This window comes from Suncus etruscus, chromosome 2 (assembly GCF_024139225.1).
Source record: "Suncus etruscus isolate mSunEtr1 chromosome 2, mSunEtr1.pri.cur, whole genome shotgun sequence".
In the NCBI taxonomy this organism is placed as follows: domain Eukaryota; kingdom Metazoa; phylum Chordata; class Mammalia; order Eulipotyphla; family Soricidae; genus Suncus; species Suncus etruscus.
The window spans coordinates 4557549-4579843 of NC_064849.1; the positions used below are offsets into that span (position 1 = coordinate 4557549).

The window sequence follows — 22295 nt, forward strand, 5'->3', positions numbered from 1 at the left end:
GCCGTGTCTGTGTCTCTGCATTGGTTTTGGCAGCTGAGAGAGAACCCGAGTGCTGGCGCTAGACCCACTCACTTCACTGGCTGGCTCGCTCCCTTGGCTTTCCTCCTGGCAGTTGTGCGCGCCCCGCTCAGCCCGGCTCATCCTGAGATGGCCGCATCTTCCTTCCTGGCATCTTTTGTGTCGAAAGCAGAACGTGCTCATGTTCTTACCGGAGCTGCTGGCCCCGTGCACTTAATAAACATGACTGTGTTATCATGCTGTTGTTATCTATCTCCTGGGGTCTAGAGTCTGGAAGAAAGTCACTGATGCTGCATCTGCTAATAGTTTTCCTCTGTTTCCAGTGAACTTCCTTAAACTGCATGCATATGTCACTGTTCCTATGTATGTGTGTCTCTCTATCACATAACCCAGCGCTTATTTCCTCAGCCAAGGGGCTAGGGGCCAGCCTAGCCAAGATTTTACCTTCCATGGACGCACGTTTCTTTGAGGAAGATCTCTCCTGAGAGTTCGGGACTAGCAGAAAGAAGCGAGGAAATTTCGACCGTTTGGTTCTTACGGATAGGTATTTATGTATTTGGTTTGTGTGAATGTAAGCTATATTTGACTTTGCAGAACAAAACTTTTTTTTTTTTTTTTTTTGCAAAATGCGTGGGCTGACTAAACCGTAGCCGGTCAGATCTGCCAATGCAGTAGGCACCAGCTTTAACTGTAAACTCTCGTGTGGCAGGTGTGAGTTTAGAACTTGTTGAGATAACTTGAGATTAAAAGTAGGCAAACTATGTATGACTAGCCATGTTAAACGATAAGTCTGATAAAATCTTTGCTTTACTGTTCCTATCTCTTGCCTTTGATTGGTAAGTATATGCCAGACCCCACACACACCAACCCAGGCGTTCACTGCTGCCCGCTGACCAGTGTGTTCGCATTACAGATACGATGGCCGGGGTCATCTGCATGACCTTTCTGAGTACGATGCCGAGTATTCCACATGGAACAGAGATTATCAGCTGTCTGAAGAGGAGGCGCGAGTAGAGGCCCTGTGTGATGAAGAGAGGTATTTAGCCTTGCATACGGACTTGCTTGAGGAGGAGGCAAGGCAAGGTACTGCTCAAGAAAAACTTACTTAAGACAACTTTTTTACAATTTTTTAAGTATTTTAAATTTACTCCCATTCATTTTTTTATACTCACTCTTTCTGATGTTATCTTGACAGTACCCAGTGGATTGGAAAAACAGCAGTCTTTGCGTTCTGAGAGGACCTCAGGATAGTTTATATATAGAGCCACAAAGAATTTTCCCAGCTCTTGAGGGCAGACTGGGATTTGACCAAAAAAAAAACAAAAAAACAAAAAAACAAAAACAAAAAACAAACAAAAAAAAAACTCTTTAACTGTTCTTCTTTAACAGTATCGTATAAAAAATTGAAAATGATGTTCTTGTTGCCATAACAATCTTTAATAAGGTTCTTAATCCCTAAATTTCTCAGCAGGAAGAAATTGTCTACAAAAAAATGTGTAATCTGCTGTTTGTGGGTAAATGTGTACTGGGCAAAAGTACATGATGATAGATGTGAAGTGCGAATTTTAAAAATATTTGTCTTAAAGAGAGGTTGGAGAAGGTGTGTTGTATGCTTTTCTGATAGCTACAACTTTAGAAACTTGAAAAAAAATTTCTCGGTAGATTTCTCTTTTTGTTAACAAAATTCTCGTTTTTATTCAAGAGGAAGAATACAAGCGATTGAGTGAAGCACTTGCCGAGGACGGCACCTACAACGCAGTGGGATTCACATACGGCAGTGATTATTATGACCCATCAGAGCCAACGGAGGAAGAGGAGCCATCCAAACAAAGAGGTGAGAACTGCTGAGTATTCATGTTTGAATGCTAGACGACCTGCCTTACTGATGAGACACAGAACTTCAGCAGTGGCTTCCATCTGCTGAAACAAGCGGGGAACTAGAAAGAGTATTTATAGAGCTGAAAAAGCACGTGTGTTCACACATGTCTCTGCTATTAGCTCCAGAGTCTGTTTCTGGATCATTCTGTGCCATCAATACCAGTGATCTCTTCTGCAATGACAGGGTCAGTGCCAGCTGCTATCCTATCAGATGAGGCCGTGGTGTCATTCATTGCCGACAAGGGCTTCCTGCAGGGCTTGGCAGCCTTGGACACATGGACTCAGCACAGGATTTTATTGATTGGGAGGAGGGACTCCTGATCAGTGCTCAGGGGCCCATGGCCCCTCCTGACAGATCTTGGCAAACCATGTTAGGGGCCAGGTTGTGAAGCTGCTCTGACACTATGGTGCAGGAATTACCTGGACCTCCTCGGTGGTGTTTGGGAGCCTGGGCTCTCTAGGTCTGCTCCCAGCAGTGCCCAGAACCTTTTGGTACAGGGATTTGGGTCAGAGTCCAACCACATGCTAGGCATGTGCCCTGATCTTTCTCTGGTGAGCCCCTCCCACACCCTCAGCATACTGCCATTTTCACATAGGAATGATTTTTTATTTATGCTTTCTTGGGTCGGTAGAAGGATTCTGAGTAGTAAAGGTAGCACTGAGTAGTACAGGGGTTAGATTGATGATTGTTAACGTTAATGGTAAAGATCCGTGGCCACAGTTGGAGCATACATGCACGCATGCTGATGCCCAGATCTAGCAGGCCTCACCTGCAGAATGTCCTCCCTCATTGAATTAAGGTCTGGTCGTATGTGTGACATTGTGCCTGGAAGCTACCCATGGCATAGGCAGTGGGTGCACTGAGGATATCCTTGCAGGTCAAAGGGGTGAGCACTCACTGACCCACTGGTTCAGGCTGAACTATTTGCTGTGTCTGTTTCTGGGGAGTTGTGGGTGTGGTGGATTTGTGCCTCTGTGGGACACAGCTCATGCCACCAGGCTCACCTTCCTGCACTTCAGCAGCAGGACTGACAGGCCTATATGGCCCCAAACCAGTGTCTCTCTTCAGCCTTTCTGAGTAGAGGCAGAGCCGACCATTCTGTCCCCATTGAATAGTAGAGCTCTCCTCATGCCAGTCTCCTCTCGTGTGTAGTGTGTTCTCTTCATTTGTAAAAAGGTTTTATTATTAGTTGCTTTTACGCATGATGAGTATTTGGGGCAACAGCCAGTAACTCTTGGTGCTTGGGGGACCAGGTATGTGCAGGGGATTGAGTGGGCTCTGCCGCACACAAAGCAAGTGCCTGAACTGTCTCTCTTGTACCTGTTGGTGAGCAAATTTGGGCCTGTATGAAACTTAGATCAGGGGCCAGAGAGATAGCATGGAGGTCAGGCGTTTGCCTTTCATGCAGGAGGTCATCAGTTTGAATCCTGGCGTCCCATATGGTCCCCTGTGCCTGCCAGGAGCAATTTCTGAGCCTAAAGCCAGGAATAACCCTGGGCACTGCCGGATGTGACCCAAAAACCACAAAAAAAAAAAAAAAAAGAAACTTAGATCAGACCTTTTATGTTCTTCTGGTATTATACTTTGCTGATATAAGTACGATCCCACACAGTGTTCATGTCTATGCATAGTCACGTGGTTATGTGGTTTGGGGGCTCTTTTTTTTTTTTTTTTTTTTTTTTTGGTTTTTGGGTCACATCTGGCAACGCTCAGGAGTCGCTCAGGTTACTCCTGGCCCTACACTCAGAAATCGCTCCTGGCAGGCTCAGGGGACCATATGGGATGCCGGGATTTGAACCACCGACCTTCTGCATGCAAGGCAAACGCCTTACCTTCCTGCTGTCTCACTGGCCCCTGGGGGCTCTTCTTGACTCAAGGGCTGTTCCCAGCTCTGTGCTTAGAGGTCACTTCTGGTGACACTTGGATTTCCTGTGTGTGAAGCCTCTGCTCAGTCCCTAATTTTTGTTGTTCTGGTTGTTAATTTTGTTTGGATGTCACACCCAGTGATGCTCAGGGATTACTCCTGGTTTCCTATCAGGAGCTGTATCTCTGGCCCACATCCAGATATTGAATAGACTGAGGGCCAGAAAAATTGTTCTTACCTTGGCCACACAAGGCTTGCTATGTGCAAGGCAGGCTCTAAGTCTTGACCTTGGGTAGTAGGCTGACTGCTAGATTGGTTCCCTGGCTTATGCTGTTCTGGCCTCTCAGCTAGAAGCTCGGAACTAGCTGGAAAGATTTTCTGTGGCAGTTAGAGCACACGAGAGCAAAGGTTGCAAGGTTGCTGTGAGAGACTGAGGGTGGCATGGTAAACCCTCCCAGACCCCGGACAAGATCATGCTGCCACAGTGGCCCAGTAGGGTCACCTGAGACCCAGCAAAGGGCCCTGGATCTAGGCCTCAGCTTTTCCTTAGACATGTTGGGCTAAAAGCTAAAACCTGGATTGTTTTTCCTCAACTGACTGTCAGAGATGAGGAAGCTCCGCTGTGTGGTTGTCATGGTGGACCTTTCCCTTTGTTACTGCCAACTTTTGTTTGTTCTATACAGAAAAAATTGAGACTGAAAATCCTGAAGAAAACGAGGAGCCATTTGTTGCCCCATTGGGATTGAATGTGCCATCTGACGTGGAACTGGTATGTGCCTTTCTCCCTCAGCCCTGGTTTGTGACCACCTGCTTGTGTGACAACTGGAAACTACCTGCCCAGTGGGCTGATGAGGCTTTAGAACAGTGCCACAGTCACAGGCCTAATCATGGACACGACGCTTTCTTTTTTCCTTTTTTCTTTATGGATTTTGAGGCCACACCCAGCTGCATTCGGGTTACCTCTGGCTCTGCACTCAGAAATCACTCCTGGCAGGCTTGGGGAACCATATGGAATGCCGGGAATCGAACCTGGGTCCGTCCAGGTCCCAGGTCACTTTGTTGCCTTCTTAGTTCGCTTGAAGTGTTTGTTTGTTGGGAGCAGGGCCTCAGTGTCTCTAAGCACACCTGTCTGGGCTCAGGCCCTGGAACTGAGGTGGGGTCCCTTTAGCCTTCCTATGGGGAGTGCTCCCTGCTGCAGTGTTTCCCCTCTATGCGGGGGGGAAGAGTTCCGAGGCACCTAACTATGTCAGGCTTTGTGTGGCAGAGGTGGGAAACAAAGCTATGCTCTGCTTAGTGCCATTCGCTGGTGAGGGGTGGTGGGGACTGGTGGTCTTGGCTCAGAGACCATTTGTAGGCAGTAAGGGATGGTGCCATGTCCCTGACCCTGCCAGGCCCTCAGACCTCTCGTTGGCCCCTATGATAGCCAGTTTTCACAGACTGCTCGTCTGTTTTATGGAACGTTAGCCCTGTTCCCCCCACTGGATGGCCAGTGTTTCTTATTAGAGTGTCGAGGCCCCTTCTCGGGGAATATTGCCATCTTGATCACCGTATGCCTAGGAGGGTATCACAGAGCTGAGCTTGCTCTCAGGGCTCCTGTTCTGTCAGAAGCCAGGAATACACTTGCCCATAGACATTCTAGCATGAGTTTCTGAGAAAGAAGTGTTCAGGCCTAGGGGCACTGCCAACACTGCTCACTACCTGGCCTGGGAAAATGGAGGGGCTCAGGCTGTTGGTTGGCAGGTGGCCAGACTGTTGTTGGACCTCACCAGCTAGTGGTTGTGCAGGTGCTGCTGTGCCATGCGATTGGTCCCCACAGAGGGACTCCCTAAGGTGGGTGCCATTTTCTCCCCTTGTTGGGGTTCAGGTGGAGCTTGCCAGTCCTCAGTGCTCTGAATGGCAGGTGTCACTTGTTCCAGACTCTTTTCACTGATGGACGGCACCTTCTTTGTCCCTGTGTGCCTAGGGATCACTCTGTTTCCAGTGTCTGGGGTATGGGGCATTCAGCCTCTGACGTCTGTTAACCCTGCAGTCAGTGGACCTGCTGCTAGGGACTGGTGGTCATATTAGGTTCCTTGGGCTATTGCCTCTGTACTGATAAAACAGCTGGTGTATGTTTCCAGAATCTGGCCTAAACACATCACCATGAAACACAGTTACAAAGTTTGTTTCCGTCATACACATCCCTTCACATATTTTCCGCCTCTAATGTCCCCAGTTTTCTTTCCCCACCCTCCCCAGTCTGTTTCTATGGCAAACATATCTCTCTCCTTTTTTTGTTTTGGTTTCTGAGCCACACCCCATGATGTTCAGGGGTTACTCCTGGCTTTGTGCTCAGAAATTGCTTCTGGCTTGGGGGACCATATGGGACGCCAGGAATCAAACTGAGGTCCATCCTAGGTCAGCTGTGTACTAGGCAGACACCCTATTGCTACACCACCACTATGGCATTATCTCTTTCCTTCTCTCCCTCTCTCTTGTTTGCAATACTGTTACTGAAGAGGAAGAGGTATCATGTATATCACTTCCCCTCCTCTCAGCATCCAGTTTTTTTTTGTTTTGTTTTTGGGGGGGTGGATTTTTTTTGGGGGGGGGGGTTTCACCCACACCCATTAACGCTCAGGGGTTACTCCTGGCCATGTGCTCAGAAATTGCTCCTGGCTGGGGACAATATGGGCCGGGGGATTAAACCGCGGTTCATCCTAGGATAGTGCGGGTAAGGTGTGCCACAGCTCTGGCCCCAGCATCTAGTCCTTTTTTTTTTTCCCCTCCACCCAGCATCCAGTTCTTGACTAGAGTTTCCCACTATCCTTGTCCTGGCAGCCCTTTCTCTGCCCTCACTGCATCCCTTCTTCTGGTGAGCTTCCTCCTTTGGAGGACCCTCCTGTTTTTTTGTTTGTTTGTTTTTGGTTTTGGCCACACCCAGTGACACTCGGGTTACTCCTGGTTCTGTGCTCAGAAATCGCTCCTGGCTTGGGGGACTGTTGCATTAAATAATTAACGATGGGGCTGGATGGTGGATGATGCCATCCAGCCCACATGGCTCTGCCACCTCCATGCAGTCGGCGAGTCCCAGGCCCAGGTGAAATCACTCACTCACAGTCAGGCGTCAGGAAGAATCATCTTTATTCAAGCCCTAACCACCACGTGTGTGTGGCCTATCTCATAACCTTTTAAGCAATAGTTATTCTTGGCCCTGCATCTAAACTCCTTTCAGCCATCTTTCCTTTGGGCTCCATGCGGCCCCATGATCCAAAAGCCAGGGAGCCGAGCCGGGCCAAGAGAGGAACGGCCAAAGGGCAAAGAGCCAAAAGGCCCGAATTCCCTTGGTTCAAGCCTATATAACATTTCCCAGACCCCTCCCAGGAATGGGAGGGTCTAGCAGGTAAGGTTACACCTACTATCCGGTTCCCAAGACCCCTCCCAGAAGTGGGTGGGTCTAGGGTCTTAAATAGGTACACCCACATTTCCTCCTTTTCTTAATATTTTTATGCACCAACGTAATAGAGTGAAAATTAATATACCAGCCCTTTTTAAAAACATATCATTTGCAAAATATACTTTACACCTGTAACCTAAAATTCTATTAATGCTTTTTTACCAAGCACTATTTCGGAACTTTCATGTTCCTATATTTTTAAACTATATTGGGGGAACTTCATTGTTCCTATAACTTTTCTATACACAAGTACTGCAGCATACATGCATAACATACATTTTAAAAACAGGCTAAGTACATTAAAATACACAGTAAAACATTTTGCAATTGAAAATATTAACTTTGAAAGACAACAAAACACATTTAAATCATAAAGAAAATGACTAAGACAAAGATGCAGGTGGTTAGAAATTAGATGTTAAAATGGGCTAATCTGTATTACCTCCCTTATATTTTTATTTTTTAACCACTAACTAATTAAAACTTATTCCATCACCAACTATGAGTAAAATATTACTACCCACTAATTTTCTACACCTAAAACCATAGTTTAGATTAATTTGTCCCATGCTGATCTCACCACGTGGCTTTTGTAAACTTTTAAAGTTCAGATGTTGGTTTGTCCCACGCTGATCTTACCACGTGGCTTTCTTCCGTAGTTCCAGGCTCCGCTGCCGGTTCGCTGGAGGGTGGATTCCAGGTTTGCTGAAGAATCATAAACATTTCTGCAGGCATATAAAAATTCATTTAAGTCAGCCTTGTCCTGCAAAGGGGCCAATATCAATTTGCAGGCTGAATTCGCATTATGATAAGCCAAACTTTTTTCTAAATATTTTCTAACCTGCTTATCTTTGACTTGTATTTTCAAAGCATCTTTGAGTTTAGCTACAAAGTCGATATATGGCTCATGGGGACCTTGGGTAATTCTTAAAAAGGTTCCTGCACCTGTGCTGTTCATATCAAGTTTTTCCCATGCGGATACTGCAATATCTTTAATTATGTTTAAGATTTCCTTAGGTAAAGCAGCTTGTGCCTGAATATCTGCATATTGATTTTCTGCCATTAATAATTCATACGATAGAGTGACCCCTGCCACTTGTTTTTTTGTTCCATCCGGGCTATATAATTTGGATTTCACACCCTCCGCATAGAACATCTCCCATTCCGTTCGCTGTTTAGATGGCAAGCATATTTCAGCTAGTTTTTGAAATTCATGCAGTGTCCAAAGTGATTTTCGACACCAAAGTCTTAGCGTTTCCACACAGTATGGAGAGGTTGGCCCAAATTCCTTACATGTTTTCTTAAACCGTTCCATGTCTTCTATTTCAAGGGGTTCGTAAATGGTTCTATATACTGTTTGTAACGGAACTGAGGCCGGATTAGCAGAAGTACTTTGCACCGGGCTCTGAGCCCTGACATGTGGAGCACTAGCCTGTGATTCGTCATCTGAGCCAGCACTATTTTGTGATTCCATTCTGTGTACAGAATCCGGACTCACTTGTGGACTTAGCACCGGGGGTTGGTCATCAGTGTTAATATTTTGATTTGGGTCCTGAGTTTCTAAATTATGTTTCCGAGTAGATTTTTTGTTGGGAAAAATGCCTATATTTTTGATGGTGGTGCTAGATTCATCAGCCTGCACTTTGGCCTGGATTTTCATTGGATAGATCTCCTTATTTTCCAGGCTGGTCTTAGCCTCACTTTTCCCACACTTTTTCCTTCCGAAATACCAGCCAATACCTATGCACGCCATAACAATATTAGCAACCACAGAGATTCCACAAACTATGGTTAATGGAGCCAACACAGGCGAGGCAAATATTTGAGTATCAATTGTCATTTGAACTATAGACCACAACCATCCAAAAGCAATGAATTTACCTATCATCCAGCCTATTTGTTTTAAATAGTATGGAAATATCCACTTGACAAATGCCAAACCAAAGAATTTGTAACAAGGTGGCACAATCAACACGGCTGACCATAGAAGCCATCCAAGGATCTCCAGAGGCAATTTCCAATAAAGCGTTTCACTTACAGTTATTGAGGGTCCAGGTCCACCTGTTCCCGGAAGGAGTTTAGATGCAGGGCCAAGAATAACTATTGCTTAAAAGGTTATGAGATAGGCCACACACACGTGGTGGTTAGGGCTTGAATAAAGATGATTCATCCTGACGCCTGACTGTGAGTGAGTGATTTCACCTGGGCCTGGGACTCGCCGACTGCATGGAGGTGGCAGAGCCATGTGGGCTGGATGGCATCATCCACCATCCAGCCCCATCGTTAATTATTTAATGCAACAGGGGACCATAAGGGACGCCTGTAATCGAACCAGTCTATCCTGCATTGGGCGCGTGCAAGGCACACACCCTACTACTGTGTTATCGCTCTAGCCCCAACCCTCCTGGTTTTTTGGGCCTCTCCTGGCAGGCTCGGGGGATCATATGGAATGCCAGGGATCAAACCTGGGCCCACCCTAAATTAGCAGCGTGCAAGGCAAACTCCTACCACTGTGCTATTGCTCTGGCCCCTTGTGCTATTGCTCCGGCCATTGGACGACCCACCAGACCTCTCATCTCAACTGTCTGGTATCAGGCTGCTCCAACTCCTGCCCTGGAAGTGGCTGTGTGCCAGGGTCCATGTGGTGTGCCAGGGGCTCTTGCGGCCAGAGACAGAGGCAAGGTTGCTAAGGTGCCCATGTTTCGCAGCCCCCAACAGCCAAGATGCATGCCATCATCGAGCGTACAGCCAACTTCGTGTGCAAGCAGGGTGCGCAGTTTGAGATCATGCTGAAGGCGAAGCAGGCCCGAAACTCCCAGTTTGATTTTCTGCGCTTTGACCACTACCTCAACCCTTACTACAAATTCATCCAGAAGGCCATGAAAGAAGGACGCTACACGGTCCTAGCGGAAAGAAAGAGCGAGGAGAAAAGGAGTACGTCGCTTGCTGTGTCCTGTCTCTGGGGGGGCAGTATCAGGACTGGTCTCCCCTCCTCAAGTGTAGAACTGAGCTTGGGCATTCTGAGGTCCTTACCTGTCGGAGGGCATGGCTGTCCCTGCAGTGAGCAGGTGTAGGAGGGGGTGACTGCAATGCTGCCCCATAGGATGGGATTTCTCTCCCCTCCATAGCAGTGCTGGTATAGGGTGGGGGGCAGTGCCTCCTCTAGTTCCCTCTCTGGTGGTGATGGTGGGGCAGGAGGAAAAGGCGATAGACCTGCTCCTCGGGCAACAACTGGAATTCTGAGGTGTGCTCTCACTTTCAGAGTCAGGCAGCTCTGATCACGATGACGATGAGGATGAGGATGATGGGGAATACCTACACCCGTCTCTCTTTGCCTCTAAGAAGTGCGATCGCCTGGAAGAGCTGATGAAGGTGAGTGCCACCTCCTAAAGCCCTCCTGTCCTTGTCTGCTCTCACGAAGCGTGAGCTGGTGGTTCCGGCCAAAGTCCTTTCATATCTTTGCTGCGTTGTCCCCTCGTTCCCAAGAGGTGTCCTCTGTTCCTGTTTGTAGCCTCACGACACAGGCTCCTTAAGTGCTTACAGCTCGTTTTGTAAATGTCACAAGATTATTTTCATCTTGTTAGAATCTTACCATGTGGGACATCTGTCATTGGGGAGCAAATGTTTTTCTTCTGATCTTTCCCATTCTGCCACCATGAATGTGGGAGGAGGATTTTAGAAGCAGCTGGTGGATGTGGAGCACCAGGGCTCAGTACAGGGGACTTTCCAACCCCTGGTGACAGGCTTTGTGTGAGTTTTGAGTGGGTGCTCACACTTTCCTAGAGCTTTGCCCACCTCTCAGTTTGGACCCTGTTGCTCACAGCAGCACTCTGCCTCCTCACTAGCTCTCTATGAACACGTATGCACATGTCTGAGTGCTTGTGCACTTCCAAAATAGAGCTAGTAAGAGCTTCGCACTCAGACATGGAAGTGGCATGACCCTGCTCCTCTTGGTCTGCAGCCTCTGAAGGTGGTGGACCCGGATCACCCCCTGGCCATGCTCGTCCGCAAAGCCCAGGCTGACAGCCCGGCCCCCACCCCACCTGCTGCGGAAGGCACTGCCACGCAGCCCTCCCAGGTGGAGTATGCTGCTGACTGTGAGTACCTCCTTATGCCCAAGACTGTCACTCCACGTTAGGAGGGGACTGGGTATGTTGCTTCCTTGATGCGATTGAGCTTGAGCTAAGGCCTCAGTTGGCTGCAGAGTGCTGCCTCAGCCTATCCTTAAGAGGCTCATTCGGGAGCCCGGAGAGATAGCACAGCGGTAGGGCGTTTGCCTTACATGCAGCAGACCTGGGGTGGACAGTGATTCAAATCCCGGCATTCCATATGGTCCTCAGTGCCAGCCAGGAGCGATTTCTGAGCGCAGAGCCAGAAGTAACCCCTTAGCGCAGCCAGGTGTGACCCAAAAACAAAAACAACAAAAGGCTCATTTGGACCTGTGTTTTGTGCACCTCCGAGACTGCAGCTCTTCTGCCCACTCTGCTCTGCTTGTTAATCGAGACACATCTTGAACGTTTATTCACGAACGTTCCTTCCTTCAGGAAGGAAGCTAGAGCGGTGATACCACAGCAGGGAGGGCCCTTACCTCCACACGGCCAACCTGAGTTCGATCCCTGGCACCACATAGCATTCCCAGTGCCCTGCCGTGAGGGGTCCTTGAGGACAGAGCCAAGAGCACTGAGCACTGCCAGGTGTAGACCCAGAGCAAAACAAAAGCAAAGATACAAATAGTCATTTAAAAGTCTTGTTCCTTGCATCTCCCTCAGTGGCTGTTATTTGGGGCCAGAGAGATAGCTTGGAGGTAGAACATTGCCTTGCATTCAGAAGGATGGTGGTTTAAATCCCAGCATCCCATATGTTCCCCCAAGCCTGCAGGAGCCTATTTCTGAGCGTAGAGCCAGAAGTAAGTAACCCCTGAGTGCTGTCGGTGTGACTTAGAAACAAAAGTCTTACCCGGTTTCATTGCCAGGTATTTGCTCTTTTGGGCTTTGGGCCACACCTCATGGCAATAGGTGTGGCGGGGTTTCCCTGTTTTATGGGATCGGCTTGTCAACTTAGGGCCACACCTGAGGTTATGTGCCAACGAGAGCAGAACCCACTGCAAAGTGCCAGCCTGACTGGCCTGCCTGTCCCTGCAGAAATCTCTAAAGTATCTTCCTAAGCTAAAGCCAGAGACCTAACAACACTGATCTCTCAGCTAAGGTCATCCCATTGAGCACTACTTGGAGTCATTGCAGGCCCAGAAAACGGTTCTCAGTGAACTCAGACACAGCAGTGAGTGCTGTTCATAGAGTTGATAGGGGCCCATGAAGTGGTTCTCTGTAAACTCGGTGCACGTGTCTTCCAGTCCTTCCTGCTCCAAGGATTGTTTCTGGAAAAGATCACGGTGAAGTAGTCCCAGATTCTTTAAGTCCAAGGAGATGCAGCATCTCCCTGGTGGCTGCAGTGGATTCTCAGCAGCTGGGGTACAGGTTCAAGACAGCCAGATAGTGCCTGCCAGATAGCTCAGGGCTGGGCCCTAGGATTGGGTGGCCCAGACTACACTGGGTGCTACTGGGAGACTGGGTTCAAGTCCAGCCACTGCTCCTCCGTGCATGTCCCTGTACTCTTGGGGCGGGCTCAGCAGTCCAAGGGGTTCTTGCTGGGTTTGCTGGGGGTTAGGCATGATATGACCTGCTGAATTACAGCAGCAACCAGGTGAATGGAGCAGGCAGTGGTTCTCAGGGTCCAGGTCTGTCTACAGAAGATTTGGGGGTTGGGCATCTCTCAGAAGGGCACACAGCCACTAACATGGACCCAGAAGGTGGAGAGGGGTGTGCTGTGCCTGCTTCCTGCAGCCCCCACACAGAACGGGCTGGTGTGTTCTCAGAGGGGTTGTTTGGGAGTCTGTTCCCTTAGAATCCCAGACTTTCTGGTACATGATACTGGGGTACTCTAGCTTGAACCCCAGGCTCACCTGGTCCATGTGTGGTGTACGAGGGTGAGGGACCCTGGCCCACGATCACCTGGCTGGCTGGCTGGCTGCCTTCTGCTGTGGTGGGGTTAACAGCTCAGAGACACTGATGACACTGGAAGGAAGCTGTGGGGGTTAGCCTGGAGCCCCAGACAGGGCTTCCTGCTGTTGCTACCCTCGCTCTGATCCTGGCCAGGGGCTGTTACTTAAAGCTCCAGCTTCTGTTTCAGAGGAAATGCACTGAAAGTTCAAATGAAATGCTTTCATTAAGGGAACCGTTTTTCTAGCCTCCACTGGAGGGGAAATTGAATTCATGCATCCTTATCCAGAACAGAATTTTAATTGAGCCATTGAATCTTCTGTAATTTTGCTGGATTTGATGATTTCCTCCCAAAAGATGAATCAGCAAGCCTGCAGGCATTACTCGGTGGTGCCTCAGCTGCTGTCCACAGTGTCCCGGCGTCCCATCTGGCCTGTATGTCTGCACCAGGCAGGACACTGCTGCTGGTTGTCATGATCCCTACACTGCCCACATATAGTTCAAGGCCCTTGCCCTGCAAGCTGCATGTTCAGAGAGGAGCCACACAGACCACCCGAGCGCCCTGGTGGAGCACCTGGTGCAGGTGGGCTTACCCAGGGGGTCGTGGCGTATGATGTCTTTATACAGTTCTCAGACCGCCCATGCCTTTGCAGCAACTGTGGCAGCCATGTACTACAGTTACTACATGCTGCCCGATGGCACCTACTGCCTGGCCCCTCCACCGCCAGGAGTGGACGTCGCCACCTACTACAGCACCCTGCCTGCGAGGGTGGCTGTCTCCAGCTCCGGTGGTGTGACAACCACAGCGCCACCCCCACCGGGGACCACACCACCGCCACCCCCAACCACGGCAGAGACAAGCAGTGTGGTGACCGCCACCACTATCACCACAAGGTAGGCACAGGTGGGGAGGGCTTGAGCTAAAGCCACTGACTGGCATGACTAAGACCCACACTGGGCCACAGTTGGTCATGTCCCAGGGGAATGCTGCAGCTTAGCTGGGATGCAAAACTCTGAAAAGCCTCTTGCTGAGACTGTCTGATATCAGCGGTGGGTGGTGGGCATTAGGGGTTGTTTCAGCAAGCATCGGCCTTGAGTTGATTCTTGCTGATTCACTGGAGAACTACCGGAATAGAAAGTGAACTGTTGGCTGAGCAGTCTGGCTGCCTTTGCCAGTGGTCTTCCTGCTCGGTATTTGGACTGTGTTTCTGATTTCAGTGGATGATTTAGGGTTGGTTTCCCATGAGACAGCCACTCTTCAAGGAAGTCCCTCATGCCTAATCTGACTCAGCTCTTTCCACAGTGCCCTGGCCCCAGGGGCCGCCATCATTCCCCCCCCACCGGACATCCAGCCCGTCATTGACAAGCTAGCTGAGTATGTGTCTCGGAACGGCCTGAGATTTGAGACCAGCGTTCGGGCGAAGAATGACCAGAGGTGAGGTGAAGGCGTATGACGTGGTAGGTGGCACGCGGGCAAATCTAAGAAGCGGTAGGATTGTGGGGGAAGTTGGGGGCTCTTGTTCATAGCCAATGTCTGTCTGATTCCTGGCACCCTGTATGATCCTCAAGCCTGCCAGGCATGATTCAAGCTTATGAATATAGCTCTGTGCTCCAGAGAAACAGCTTGTACAGCTTGTTAGGAAGGAGCACCTGTGTGGCATGCAGGCGCCTGGTTTCATTCATAGGACCCCCAGGCCCTATGGCCTCTGCCTGCCCCAAATCTAGACTAACATGGCAGGATCGGCTCTATATTCTGAAATTTTCTTATATGTTCAGAGAAGTGTGTTTTGTGCTTGTCTTCTCGTTGGAGGGTATTATCTTTGTGTTTTGGTTTGTTTTGCACTATTTTTGGTGTGGTTTTGTTTGTTTTGGGCCACATCTGGTAGTGCTCAGGGCTTATTCTTGGCTTCATGCTCAGGTATCACTCCCAACAGACCTCAGGGGACCTAATAGGGTGCCAGGGTCAGCCAAGTACAAGCCAAGTGCCCTGTCTATTGTCCTTTCTCCAGCCCAGTTTGCTTTTTTTTTGTTTTTGTTTTTTGGGTCACACCCAGCAGCGCTCAGGGGTCACTCCTGGCTCTGTGCTCAGGGGTCACTCTTGAGGGGCCGGAGAGATAGCATGGATGTAGGGCATTTGCCTCAGATGCAGAAGGTCGGTGGTTCAAATCCCGGCATCCCATATGGTCCCCCGAGCCTGCCAGGAGCAATTTCTGAGCACAGAGCCAGGAGTGACCCCTGAGCGCTGCCGGGTATGACCAAAAAAAAAAAAAAAAAGAAATCAATCTTGGCAGGCTCGGGGCCCATATGGGATGCCGGGATTTGAACCACCGCCCTTCTGCATGAAAGTAAAGCGTCTTACCTCCATGCTGTCTCTCTGGCCCCGCCCATTTTGCTTTTTTTTTTTTTTTTTTTTTTTTTTTTTTTTTTTTTTTTTTGGTTTTTGGGCCACACCCGGTAACGCTCAGGGGTTACTCCTGGCTTGGGGGACCGTATGGGACACCGGGGAATCGAACCGAGGTCCGTCCAAGGCTAGCGCAGGCAAGGCAGGCACCTTACCTTTAGCGCCACCGCCCGGCCCCCATTTTGCTTTTTAAGGAAGAATATGGAAGCTGCCAAAATTAAAAGGCAAGGTGCAGGGGAGGGTTGGTAAAAAAAAAAAAAAAAAAAAAGGCAAGGTGCATTTGTGGCTTTAAGGTTTTGCCATAAAAATGTAGACACATGGGCTGTGCATCTGCCTTGCACACAGCTGACCCAGGATGGACCTGGTTCCATCCTCGGCATCCCATATGGTCCCCCGAGTCAGCCAGGAGTGATTTCTGAGTGCAGAGTCAGGAATAATCCCTGAGCAAACCAGGTGTGCCCCCCCCCCAAAGTAGGCACCCATCTATTTTTTTTGTTTGTTGTTTTCTGGGCCACACCTGGTGTGCTATCTCTCCAGGTCCCCACACACACACACCTATTTTTTTAATAGTGTTTTATTTGTTTTTGGTTTTGGGTTTTTTTTTGGGGGGGGTTTTTTTTTTTTTTTTTTTTTTTTTTTGGTTTTTAGGCCACACCCGGCGATGCTCAGGGGTTACTCCTGATATCTGCTCAGAAATAGCTCCTGGCAGGCACAGGGGACCATATGGGACACCTGGATTCAAACCAACCACCTTTGGTCCTGGATCGGCTGCTTGCAAGGCAAACGCCACTGTGCTATCTTTCCGGGCCCTTAATAGTGTTTTATACTGTTCCATGCCTTGGGTGGCCGAGCATGCATTTGCAGTGAGTGTGGTCTCTGTGAACCATCGCAGGGTTTAGAGCAGACCTACCCTCAAGGCCACAGAGTCTTGGTGTGCCCTGGGGCTGCATCATGCTCTGCTTCTCCCCAGATTCGAGTTCCTGCAGCCATGGCACCAGTACAACGCCTACTACGAGTTCAAAAAACAGTTCTTCCTCCAGAAAGAGGGCAGGGAAAGCGCCAAGGTATGCACATGCTACGCAAGGGCTGGCAGCTTGTCTCTCCCACAGAGCCTCATACCCTGTTTGCCTTCCAGACCGCAGCAGCCTCCGAGGAGGCATCCACACAGTCTGTGCCTGACAACCCCAGTGAGGCTGGGGAGGATGGTGCACCTGATGACGTGGTGGACGGGTCAGGCCGAGGAGGCTCCGGGGGGCGGAAAGAGGCAGCCTCTGGCAAGACGCTGGCGGACGGCAAGCTCGTGAAAGGTAGCGGAGCAGGTGCGGGCCCTGAGAACGCCGGTATTCAGCTTCTCTCCGGTTCTGTCGTGAGCGTCCTTGGCTGGCCACTGGGGACTTTATTCCTGTGAAGTCTGTCCTTTCTCGGAGTGAGGGACACTTGAGGGACAGCGGAGAGGGTTGTCTGCACATGGTGCAGAGCTCAGGTGTCTTGTAGGAGTTCTGGATCCCACCTGGAGGAGAATAGAACCACTGCCTTCACCAGGTGGCTCTGCCCCGTCCTACAGGCTAGGGAAGCAGAGTGGTTAAAGGCAGGAAGTCCTGGCTCCTTAGCCCAGGCTAGCAGGGCTCCTCCCTACCCCGACTTTCTTAATACTTTTTTTTTTTTTTTTTTTTTTGGTTTTTCGGGCCACCCGTTTGATGCTCAGGGGTTACTCCTGACTAAGCACTCAGAAATTGCCCCTGGCTTGGGGGGACCATATGGGACGCCAGTGGATTGAACTGAGGTCCTTCCATGGCTAGCGCTTGCAAGGCAGACACCTTACCTCTAGCACCACCTCGCCAGCCCCCTTAATACTCTTGCATAGAAGATAGAGAATGGAGTTGTTACTGGGCCAGGGAGATAGGTGGCTGAGTGGTAGAGCAGTGGCCTTACATGTGAGGCCCTGGATTCTTTACCATCATTGTATGGTCCCCAAGCTCAACTAGAAATAGTGACCCAGAAACCAAAGTAAAGTTTTTCATTAATTGCTGTGGAAAGGGGAGATCATCTCTGTCTCAACAACACACTGGTCCTTGTTGCATTAAATAATTAAAGATGGATCTGGATAGAGAGGGATGGAGGTGGATTTCTCTCTGCCATCCCAGCCCATGTGGCTCCGCAACCCCCATTCAGCTGGCGGGTCCCAGGTTTAGGTGAACAGCGGAATCAGACTCATCCAGAGACAGGCATCAGGAAGCATCAGCTTTATTCATGCCCTATCCACCACATGTGTGTGGCCTATATCATAACCTTTCAAGCACTCACCATTCTTAGCTAGCCCTGCGTCTTAACTCCTTTTAGCCATCTTCCCTTTCACCTCCTAGCTGGCCAAAGACCAGAAGCAGGAGAGCCAGCCAAAAGCCCTAATCCCCTCTGGTCCATACCTTATCTACCTTTTCCAAGACCCCTCCCAGGAATGGGCGGGGTCTTGCAGGGAAGGTCAAGTTACCTAGGGAGAAAGGGTGGGGATGAGGCTTCAGTCCTGGGCATGAACATCTGTCAGTCCCAGACATGTTGAGATGGTGACCTTTCCATCAGGCTTGTCACCCGAGTGAAGAGTAGTCCTGGGGGACAGGGGACAGACAGAGCTGAATTCAGAAACGGAGCAGGTTTTCAAAGATACGAAGTGGCCAGAATGATAGCATAGTGGGAGGGCATTTTCCTAGCACACAGCTGACCTGGGTTTGATGATCCCTGCCATTCTGTCTGGTCTCTGAGCCTACCTGGAGGAATTCTTTAGCGCAGAGCCAGGAGTAATTTGAGCACTGCATATGTGACTAAACCGAAACAACCAGTGCAGACATTTTCCACACAGACCGGAAGTGTGCCGTGTTTGCCGCCCCATAAAGTCAGCTCCCCATTCCCATAGCCCTAAAGGAGTTGGTCCTTGGGTATGCATTTTAAAAAGAAGCCACTCTCACTCTTGTTTCTTTCAAGTCACCTCCTGACAGGGAGCCCATCTCCCACCAGTGTTGTAGCCACAGCTCTGCACTGAGCTCAAACAAGAAAGACCCAACAGGAAGTAGAAAGTGGCTCTTTAATAGGACAGGTGGCGGCTCTACGCTCTGTGCCTGGTGCAGTGAGTGGAGAGGTGTCGCCGGGCAGGCCCCTCAGTTCCACCACTGCCCAGCTGATGTGCTGAGGAACAGGGCCTGTGGCTGCTTTTGGAACTCCTACCACCTCTAAATCTGTCATCCCTCTGTCTGCAGCCTCATTCGCTCCCATCAGCTTTGCCATTAAGGTTAAGGAAAATGACTTGCTCCCTCTGGAGAAGAATCGTGTGAGGCTGGACGATGACAGCGACGAGGACGATGAGAGCAGGGAAGGGCAGGAGAATGTGGGCAATGCCGCCACCCCCCACCCACCTGTCACCCTGCCTCCTGTGGTGGTGGAAGAGAAGAAGCCGCAGCTCACTCAGGAGGAGTTGGAAGCCAAACAAGGTCTGTCCACTGGTGCTGCTTCTTGACTGTGTCTTGGAGGCCCTAGGCATAGATGGGGCTGCCGCTGTCCAGCAAGGCAGCAAGGAAGGAGCAGTGTTTGTTTTGGCCCATGCACCACCTGCTGGGGTTTCCCCTGCATATCCCTTGGCCCTACTCAGCACAGCCCACTTGTCTTATGACTGGTTTTGCGGCTGCCTTCGCTGTACACACAGTGAAGGTGAGTCCGCCTTTAGAAAAGAGGGTGAAGGCTACAGCGATGGGCAGTGGGGAGGGTACTTGCTTCCATGCAACCAGCCCTGGTGTGACCCAAAAACAAAAAGGGTTGGATGGTTCATATGGACCCAAGAGATGGCACACTTTAAAGTCTTGCATGCAGTATACTGATGAGCGCTGCTGGGTGTGACCTATCTACTCCCTATATTTCCCCCAAACAAAAAGAAAATAAAGGGTTTCTGCTGACGCATGCACTGCCCTGACAACAGGTGCCTTCCACAAACAAACCTGTCTTGAGTCCATGTTTGACTGGCCCAAGCAGCTTGGAGAGCCTTCACCTCCACTAGCACCAGCCTGAAGGATCTATGTTTGGGGGAGATAATGGTGCCCCGCACCCATGGTGCTCAAGTTTTATACTCTTAGCTCTGCACCCTTGACTCAGAGGGCCATAGGATAATGGTGATTGAACCTGGATCTGCAGTGTGCAAGGCAAGTGCACTCCACTGCACTAGTACTCAGCCCGTGACCAGCCAGAAGGTTCCAGACTCAGGTCTATGGTGGTCGCCCGAAGTCTGCATTCTCACAGCTCCCTGAATGTCCATGCCATGTTCTGAGCTCTCACAGGCTCTGGTCACACATGTAGCCAGAGACAGTGCCATGGACCCAAGACTTGACCTTCCCTGTGTGTGTGTTCCTTCAGCCAAGCAGAAGCTGGAGGATCGGCTGGCAGCAGCTGCCCGGGAGAAGCTGGCGCAGGCGTCGAAGGAGTCAAAGGAGAAACAACTTCAGGCAGAGCGGAAGAGGAAGGCTGCCCTGTTCCTGCAGACCCTGCGCAGCCCCGTGCCTGACACCGAGGTTGGCAGGGCCGAGGAAAGTCCCTGCAGTGTGGAGGTGAGCAGGCAGCAGAAGCCATCTAGGCCAGCGGCCACCAAAGTCTCAATCAGACTCAGCTCTGGGAAGAACCTGCAGTGTCCTGAGCTGTTTCTGGGAACACGGGGCTGCGAGGGGCAGTCGAGAGGTTGTTTCCAGGGAGTTGGGCTACCGAGGACAGTTGATGGGTCCTGGGGCATCGAGGTGCAGCATGTTCAGGAGGCAGTCTGAGGCAGCAGCCATTTGTCCCAAGCTGGCTGTGTGGGAGCTCTTCATCCTTCTAGCGTCAGGCCTCGGGGCGTCTCCTCTTTCCTTCTTGGGGTGTTGTATTATAAAATATGTCTAAAGAGTCCATGTGTGTCATGTGAACATGCGTGGTGGGGTGAGGCCTCCCTGGTCGGGCCCAGCATGGCGCCTATAGCCCCTTCAACTGGAGGGTCTGAAAGTGCAGGATAATGGTGTAGAAATTCACAGGCGGTTAGTTAGTTTCAGGAGTCAGCCAGCTTTATTTCACTGTCCGAATAACCATGTGTGCATTCCGTCACACAGCTCCTTTGCCTTTTCCACGCAGCTCCTCTCCCTCCCCCAGCCAAACTCTTCTTTATTCCGGGTGACGCCTCCCCCATCCCGGGTGTGGGCGGGTTTGAACTTCCAGGTGCTATTAACATTTCAATAGAAAGCTTAGGGCTTTGGGGAAAGGAGTGCCTCACTTTGGGGCTTTGCTGGAGTGGGGTTTGTCTCTAGTGTGAGATTGTAGCTCTGAACTGTTCCCTCACTAACGTAAAAGGAGCAGCAGATGGTGCTCAGTGCCTTGAATTGTGTTGAAAGGAATTCTTGAATTGGCATTTGTTACAAGTGAGCTTTGTGCTCAGCACCCTTACCAGCCTGGATGTTGGGGGTGTGGGGTGGATAGTGTAGTGTGGCTCCTGGCCCTGCAGGTGCCACTCACCGAATAAGCAACTCTGCCTGTTGCCCTCTGCAGCCCCCTGTGTCTTCCTGCAGGCATCCCTGAGTTGTCCACCCCGCTGTGTCAGGGAGAGGCCTGCTTGAGCGTCATGGGGTCCCCGTGTGCTGTGTGGCGCAGAGATTGAGTTTGGGAAAGGTCTCCAGGACAAAGGGCGCTCTGCCCCTCACGTGGCCTCCATGTCTGTTCCACCCACCTACCTTCCTGCTGTTCTAGCTGCAGGCTGGGGAGCCCTCAGTCTCAGTGGGCACCTCCATGGGATCCCCCAGTCAGGGAAGCTGCTGGGCAGTAGTGGACAACCTCGGGTACATTTGTGCACTGGCCTTGGGCCCCAGCCAGTGTGGCTCTGCTGGACAGAAGCCTGTTGCCTGACGGTTTATGGTCAGAGTAGTTTGGCCTGGGCTGCTGTGTGGAGGGGGCTGAAAGCGACCCATGAATGAGGCCCATGGGCAGAAGAGCAGATACCTGGCAGCACTTGTCAACAGAGTTGAATCCTGGCGACTGTTTCAGCAGGTACACACCTGTTCACAGAGCGTTGCTGTCTGCCAGATGTCCACACAGCGTCCTGTGTCCTGTTTGTTCCCACTAAAGCAGAGAAATGAGCCCAGAGCCTGACGTTTCTTTTATCCAGTCCCTCTGCAGATCAGCAGACAGAAACTTAAACATGTCCCTGGGATGCAGGGGCTGCCCTGGCTGTCCTGCAGTGTGTAGCATTACCCGCCTCCCCTGAGCTCTGCCAAGCCTCTCACTCCCTGACTCCTCCCTCAATCCCCAGGAAGCCTCTGTGGCGCCCTGTCCTCTGCTGACTGGGGCCAGGTCCCTTCCGGCCATGGATGCCAAGCCCCCCGAAGTGCCCCCAAGCAGAAGCAGAGACCCACCCCGAGAGGAGGAGAGAGAGAAGAGGAAGAAGAAGCACAAAAAGCGTTCCCGGACTCGGTCGCGCTCCCCCAAGTACCACTCCTCGGCCAAGTCCAGGTGCCGGTCCCACTCCAAGGCCAAGCACTGCCTTCCCAGTGCCTACCGGACTGCACGGCGCTCCAGGTGGGAGCCAGTGGGGGGGAGGGGACATGTGTGACTGGGACAGGGATCACTGGACCCCTCACCCTCTTCGTGTGTGTGTGTGTGTGTGTGTGTGTGTGTGTGTGTGTGTGTTTTTCCAATCTACTTCCAGGGGG

At 50.6% G+C, this 22295-nt stretch overlaps 1 protein-coding gene across 3 annotated transcripts in view; it reads left to right on the plus strand.

Moving 5' to 3' along the window:
- Positions 1-22295, plus strand: part of SFSWAP (splicing factor SWAP) — a 32366-nt gene that overhangs the window by 791 nt on the left and 9280 nt on the right. For 2 of the 3 annotated variants that reach the window (XM_049769202.1, XM_049769203.1), the window contains exons 2-14: positions 932-1101; positions 1721-1852; positions 4445-4530; positions 9906-10131; positions 10460-10569; positions 11159-11294; positions 13847-14087; positions 14497-14628; positions 16565-16658; positions 16730-16901; positions 18843-19073; positions 19987-20177; positions 21896-22161. In XM_049769202.1, coding sequence (XP_049625159.1) covers positions 932-1101; positions 1721-1852; positions 4445-4530; positions 9906-10131; positions 10460-10569; positions 11159-11294; positions 13847-14087; positions 14497-14628; positions 16565-16658; positions 16730-16901; positions 18843-19073; positions 19987-20177; positions 21896-22161 — 2187 coding nt within the window. Of the gene's footprint in view, positions 1-704; positions 1102-1720; positions 1853-4444; positions 4531-9905; positions 10132-10459; positions 10570-11158; positions 11295-13846; positions 14088-14496; positions 14629-16564; positions 16659-16729; positions 16914-18842; positions 19074-19986; positions 20178-21895; positions 22162-22295 lie in introns of those variants that run through there. The other variant, XM_049769204.1, reaches the window with a different exon arrangement.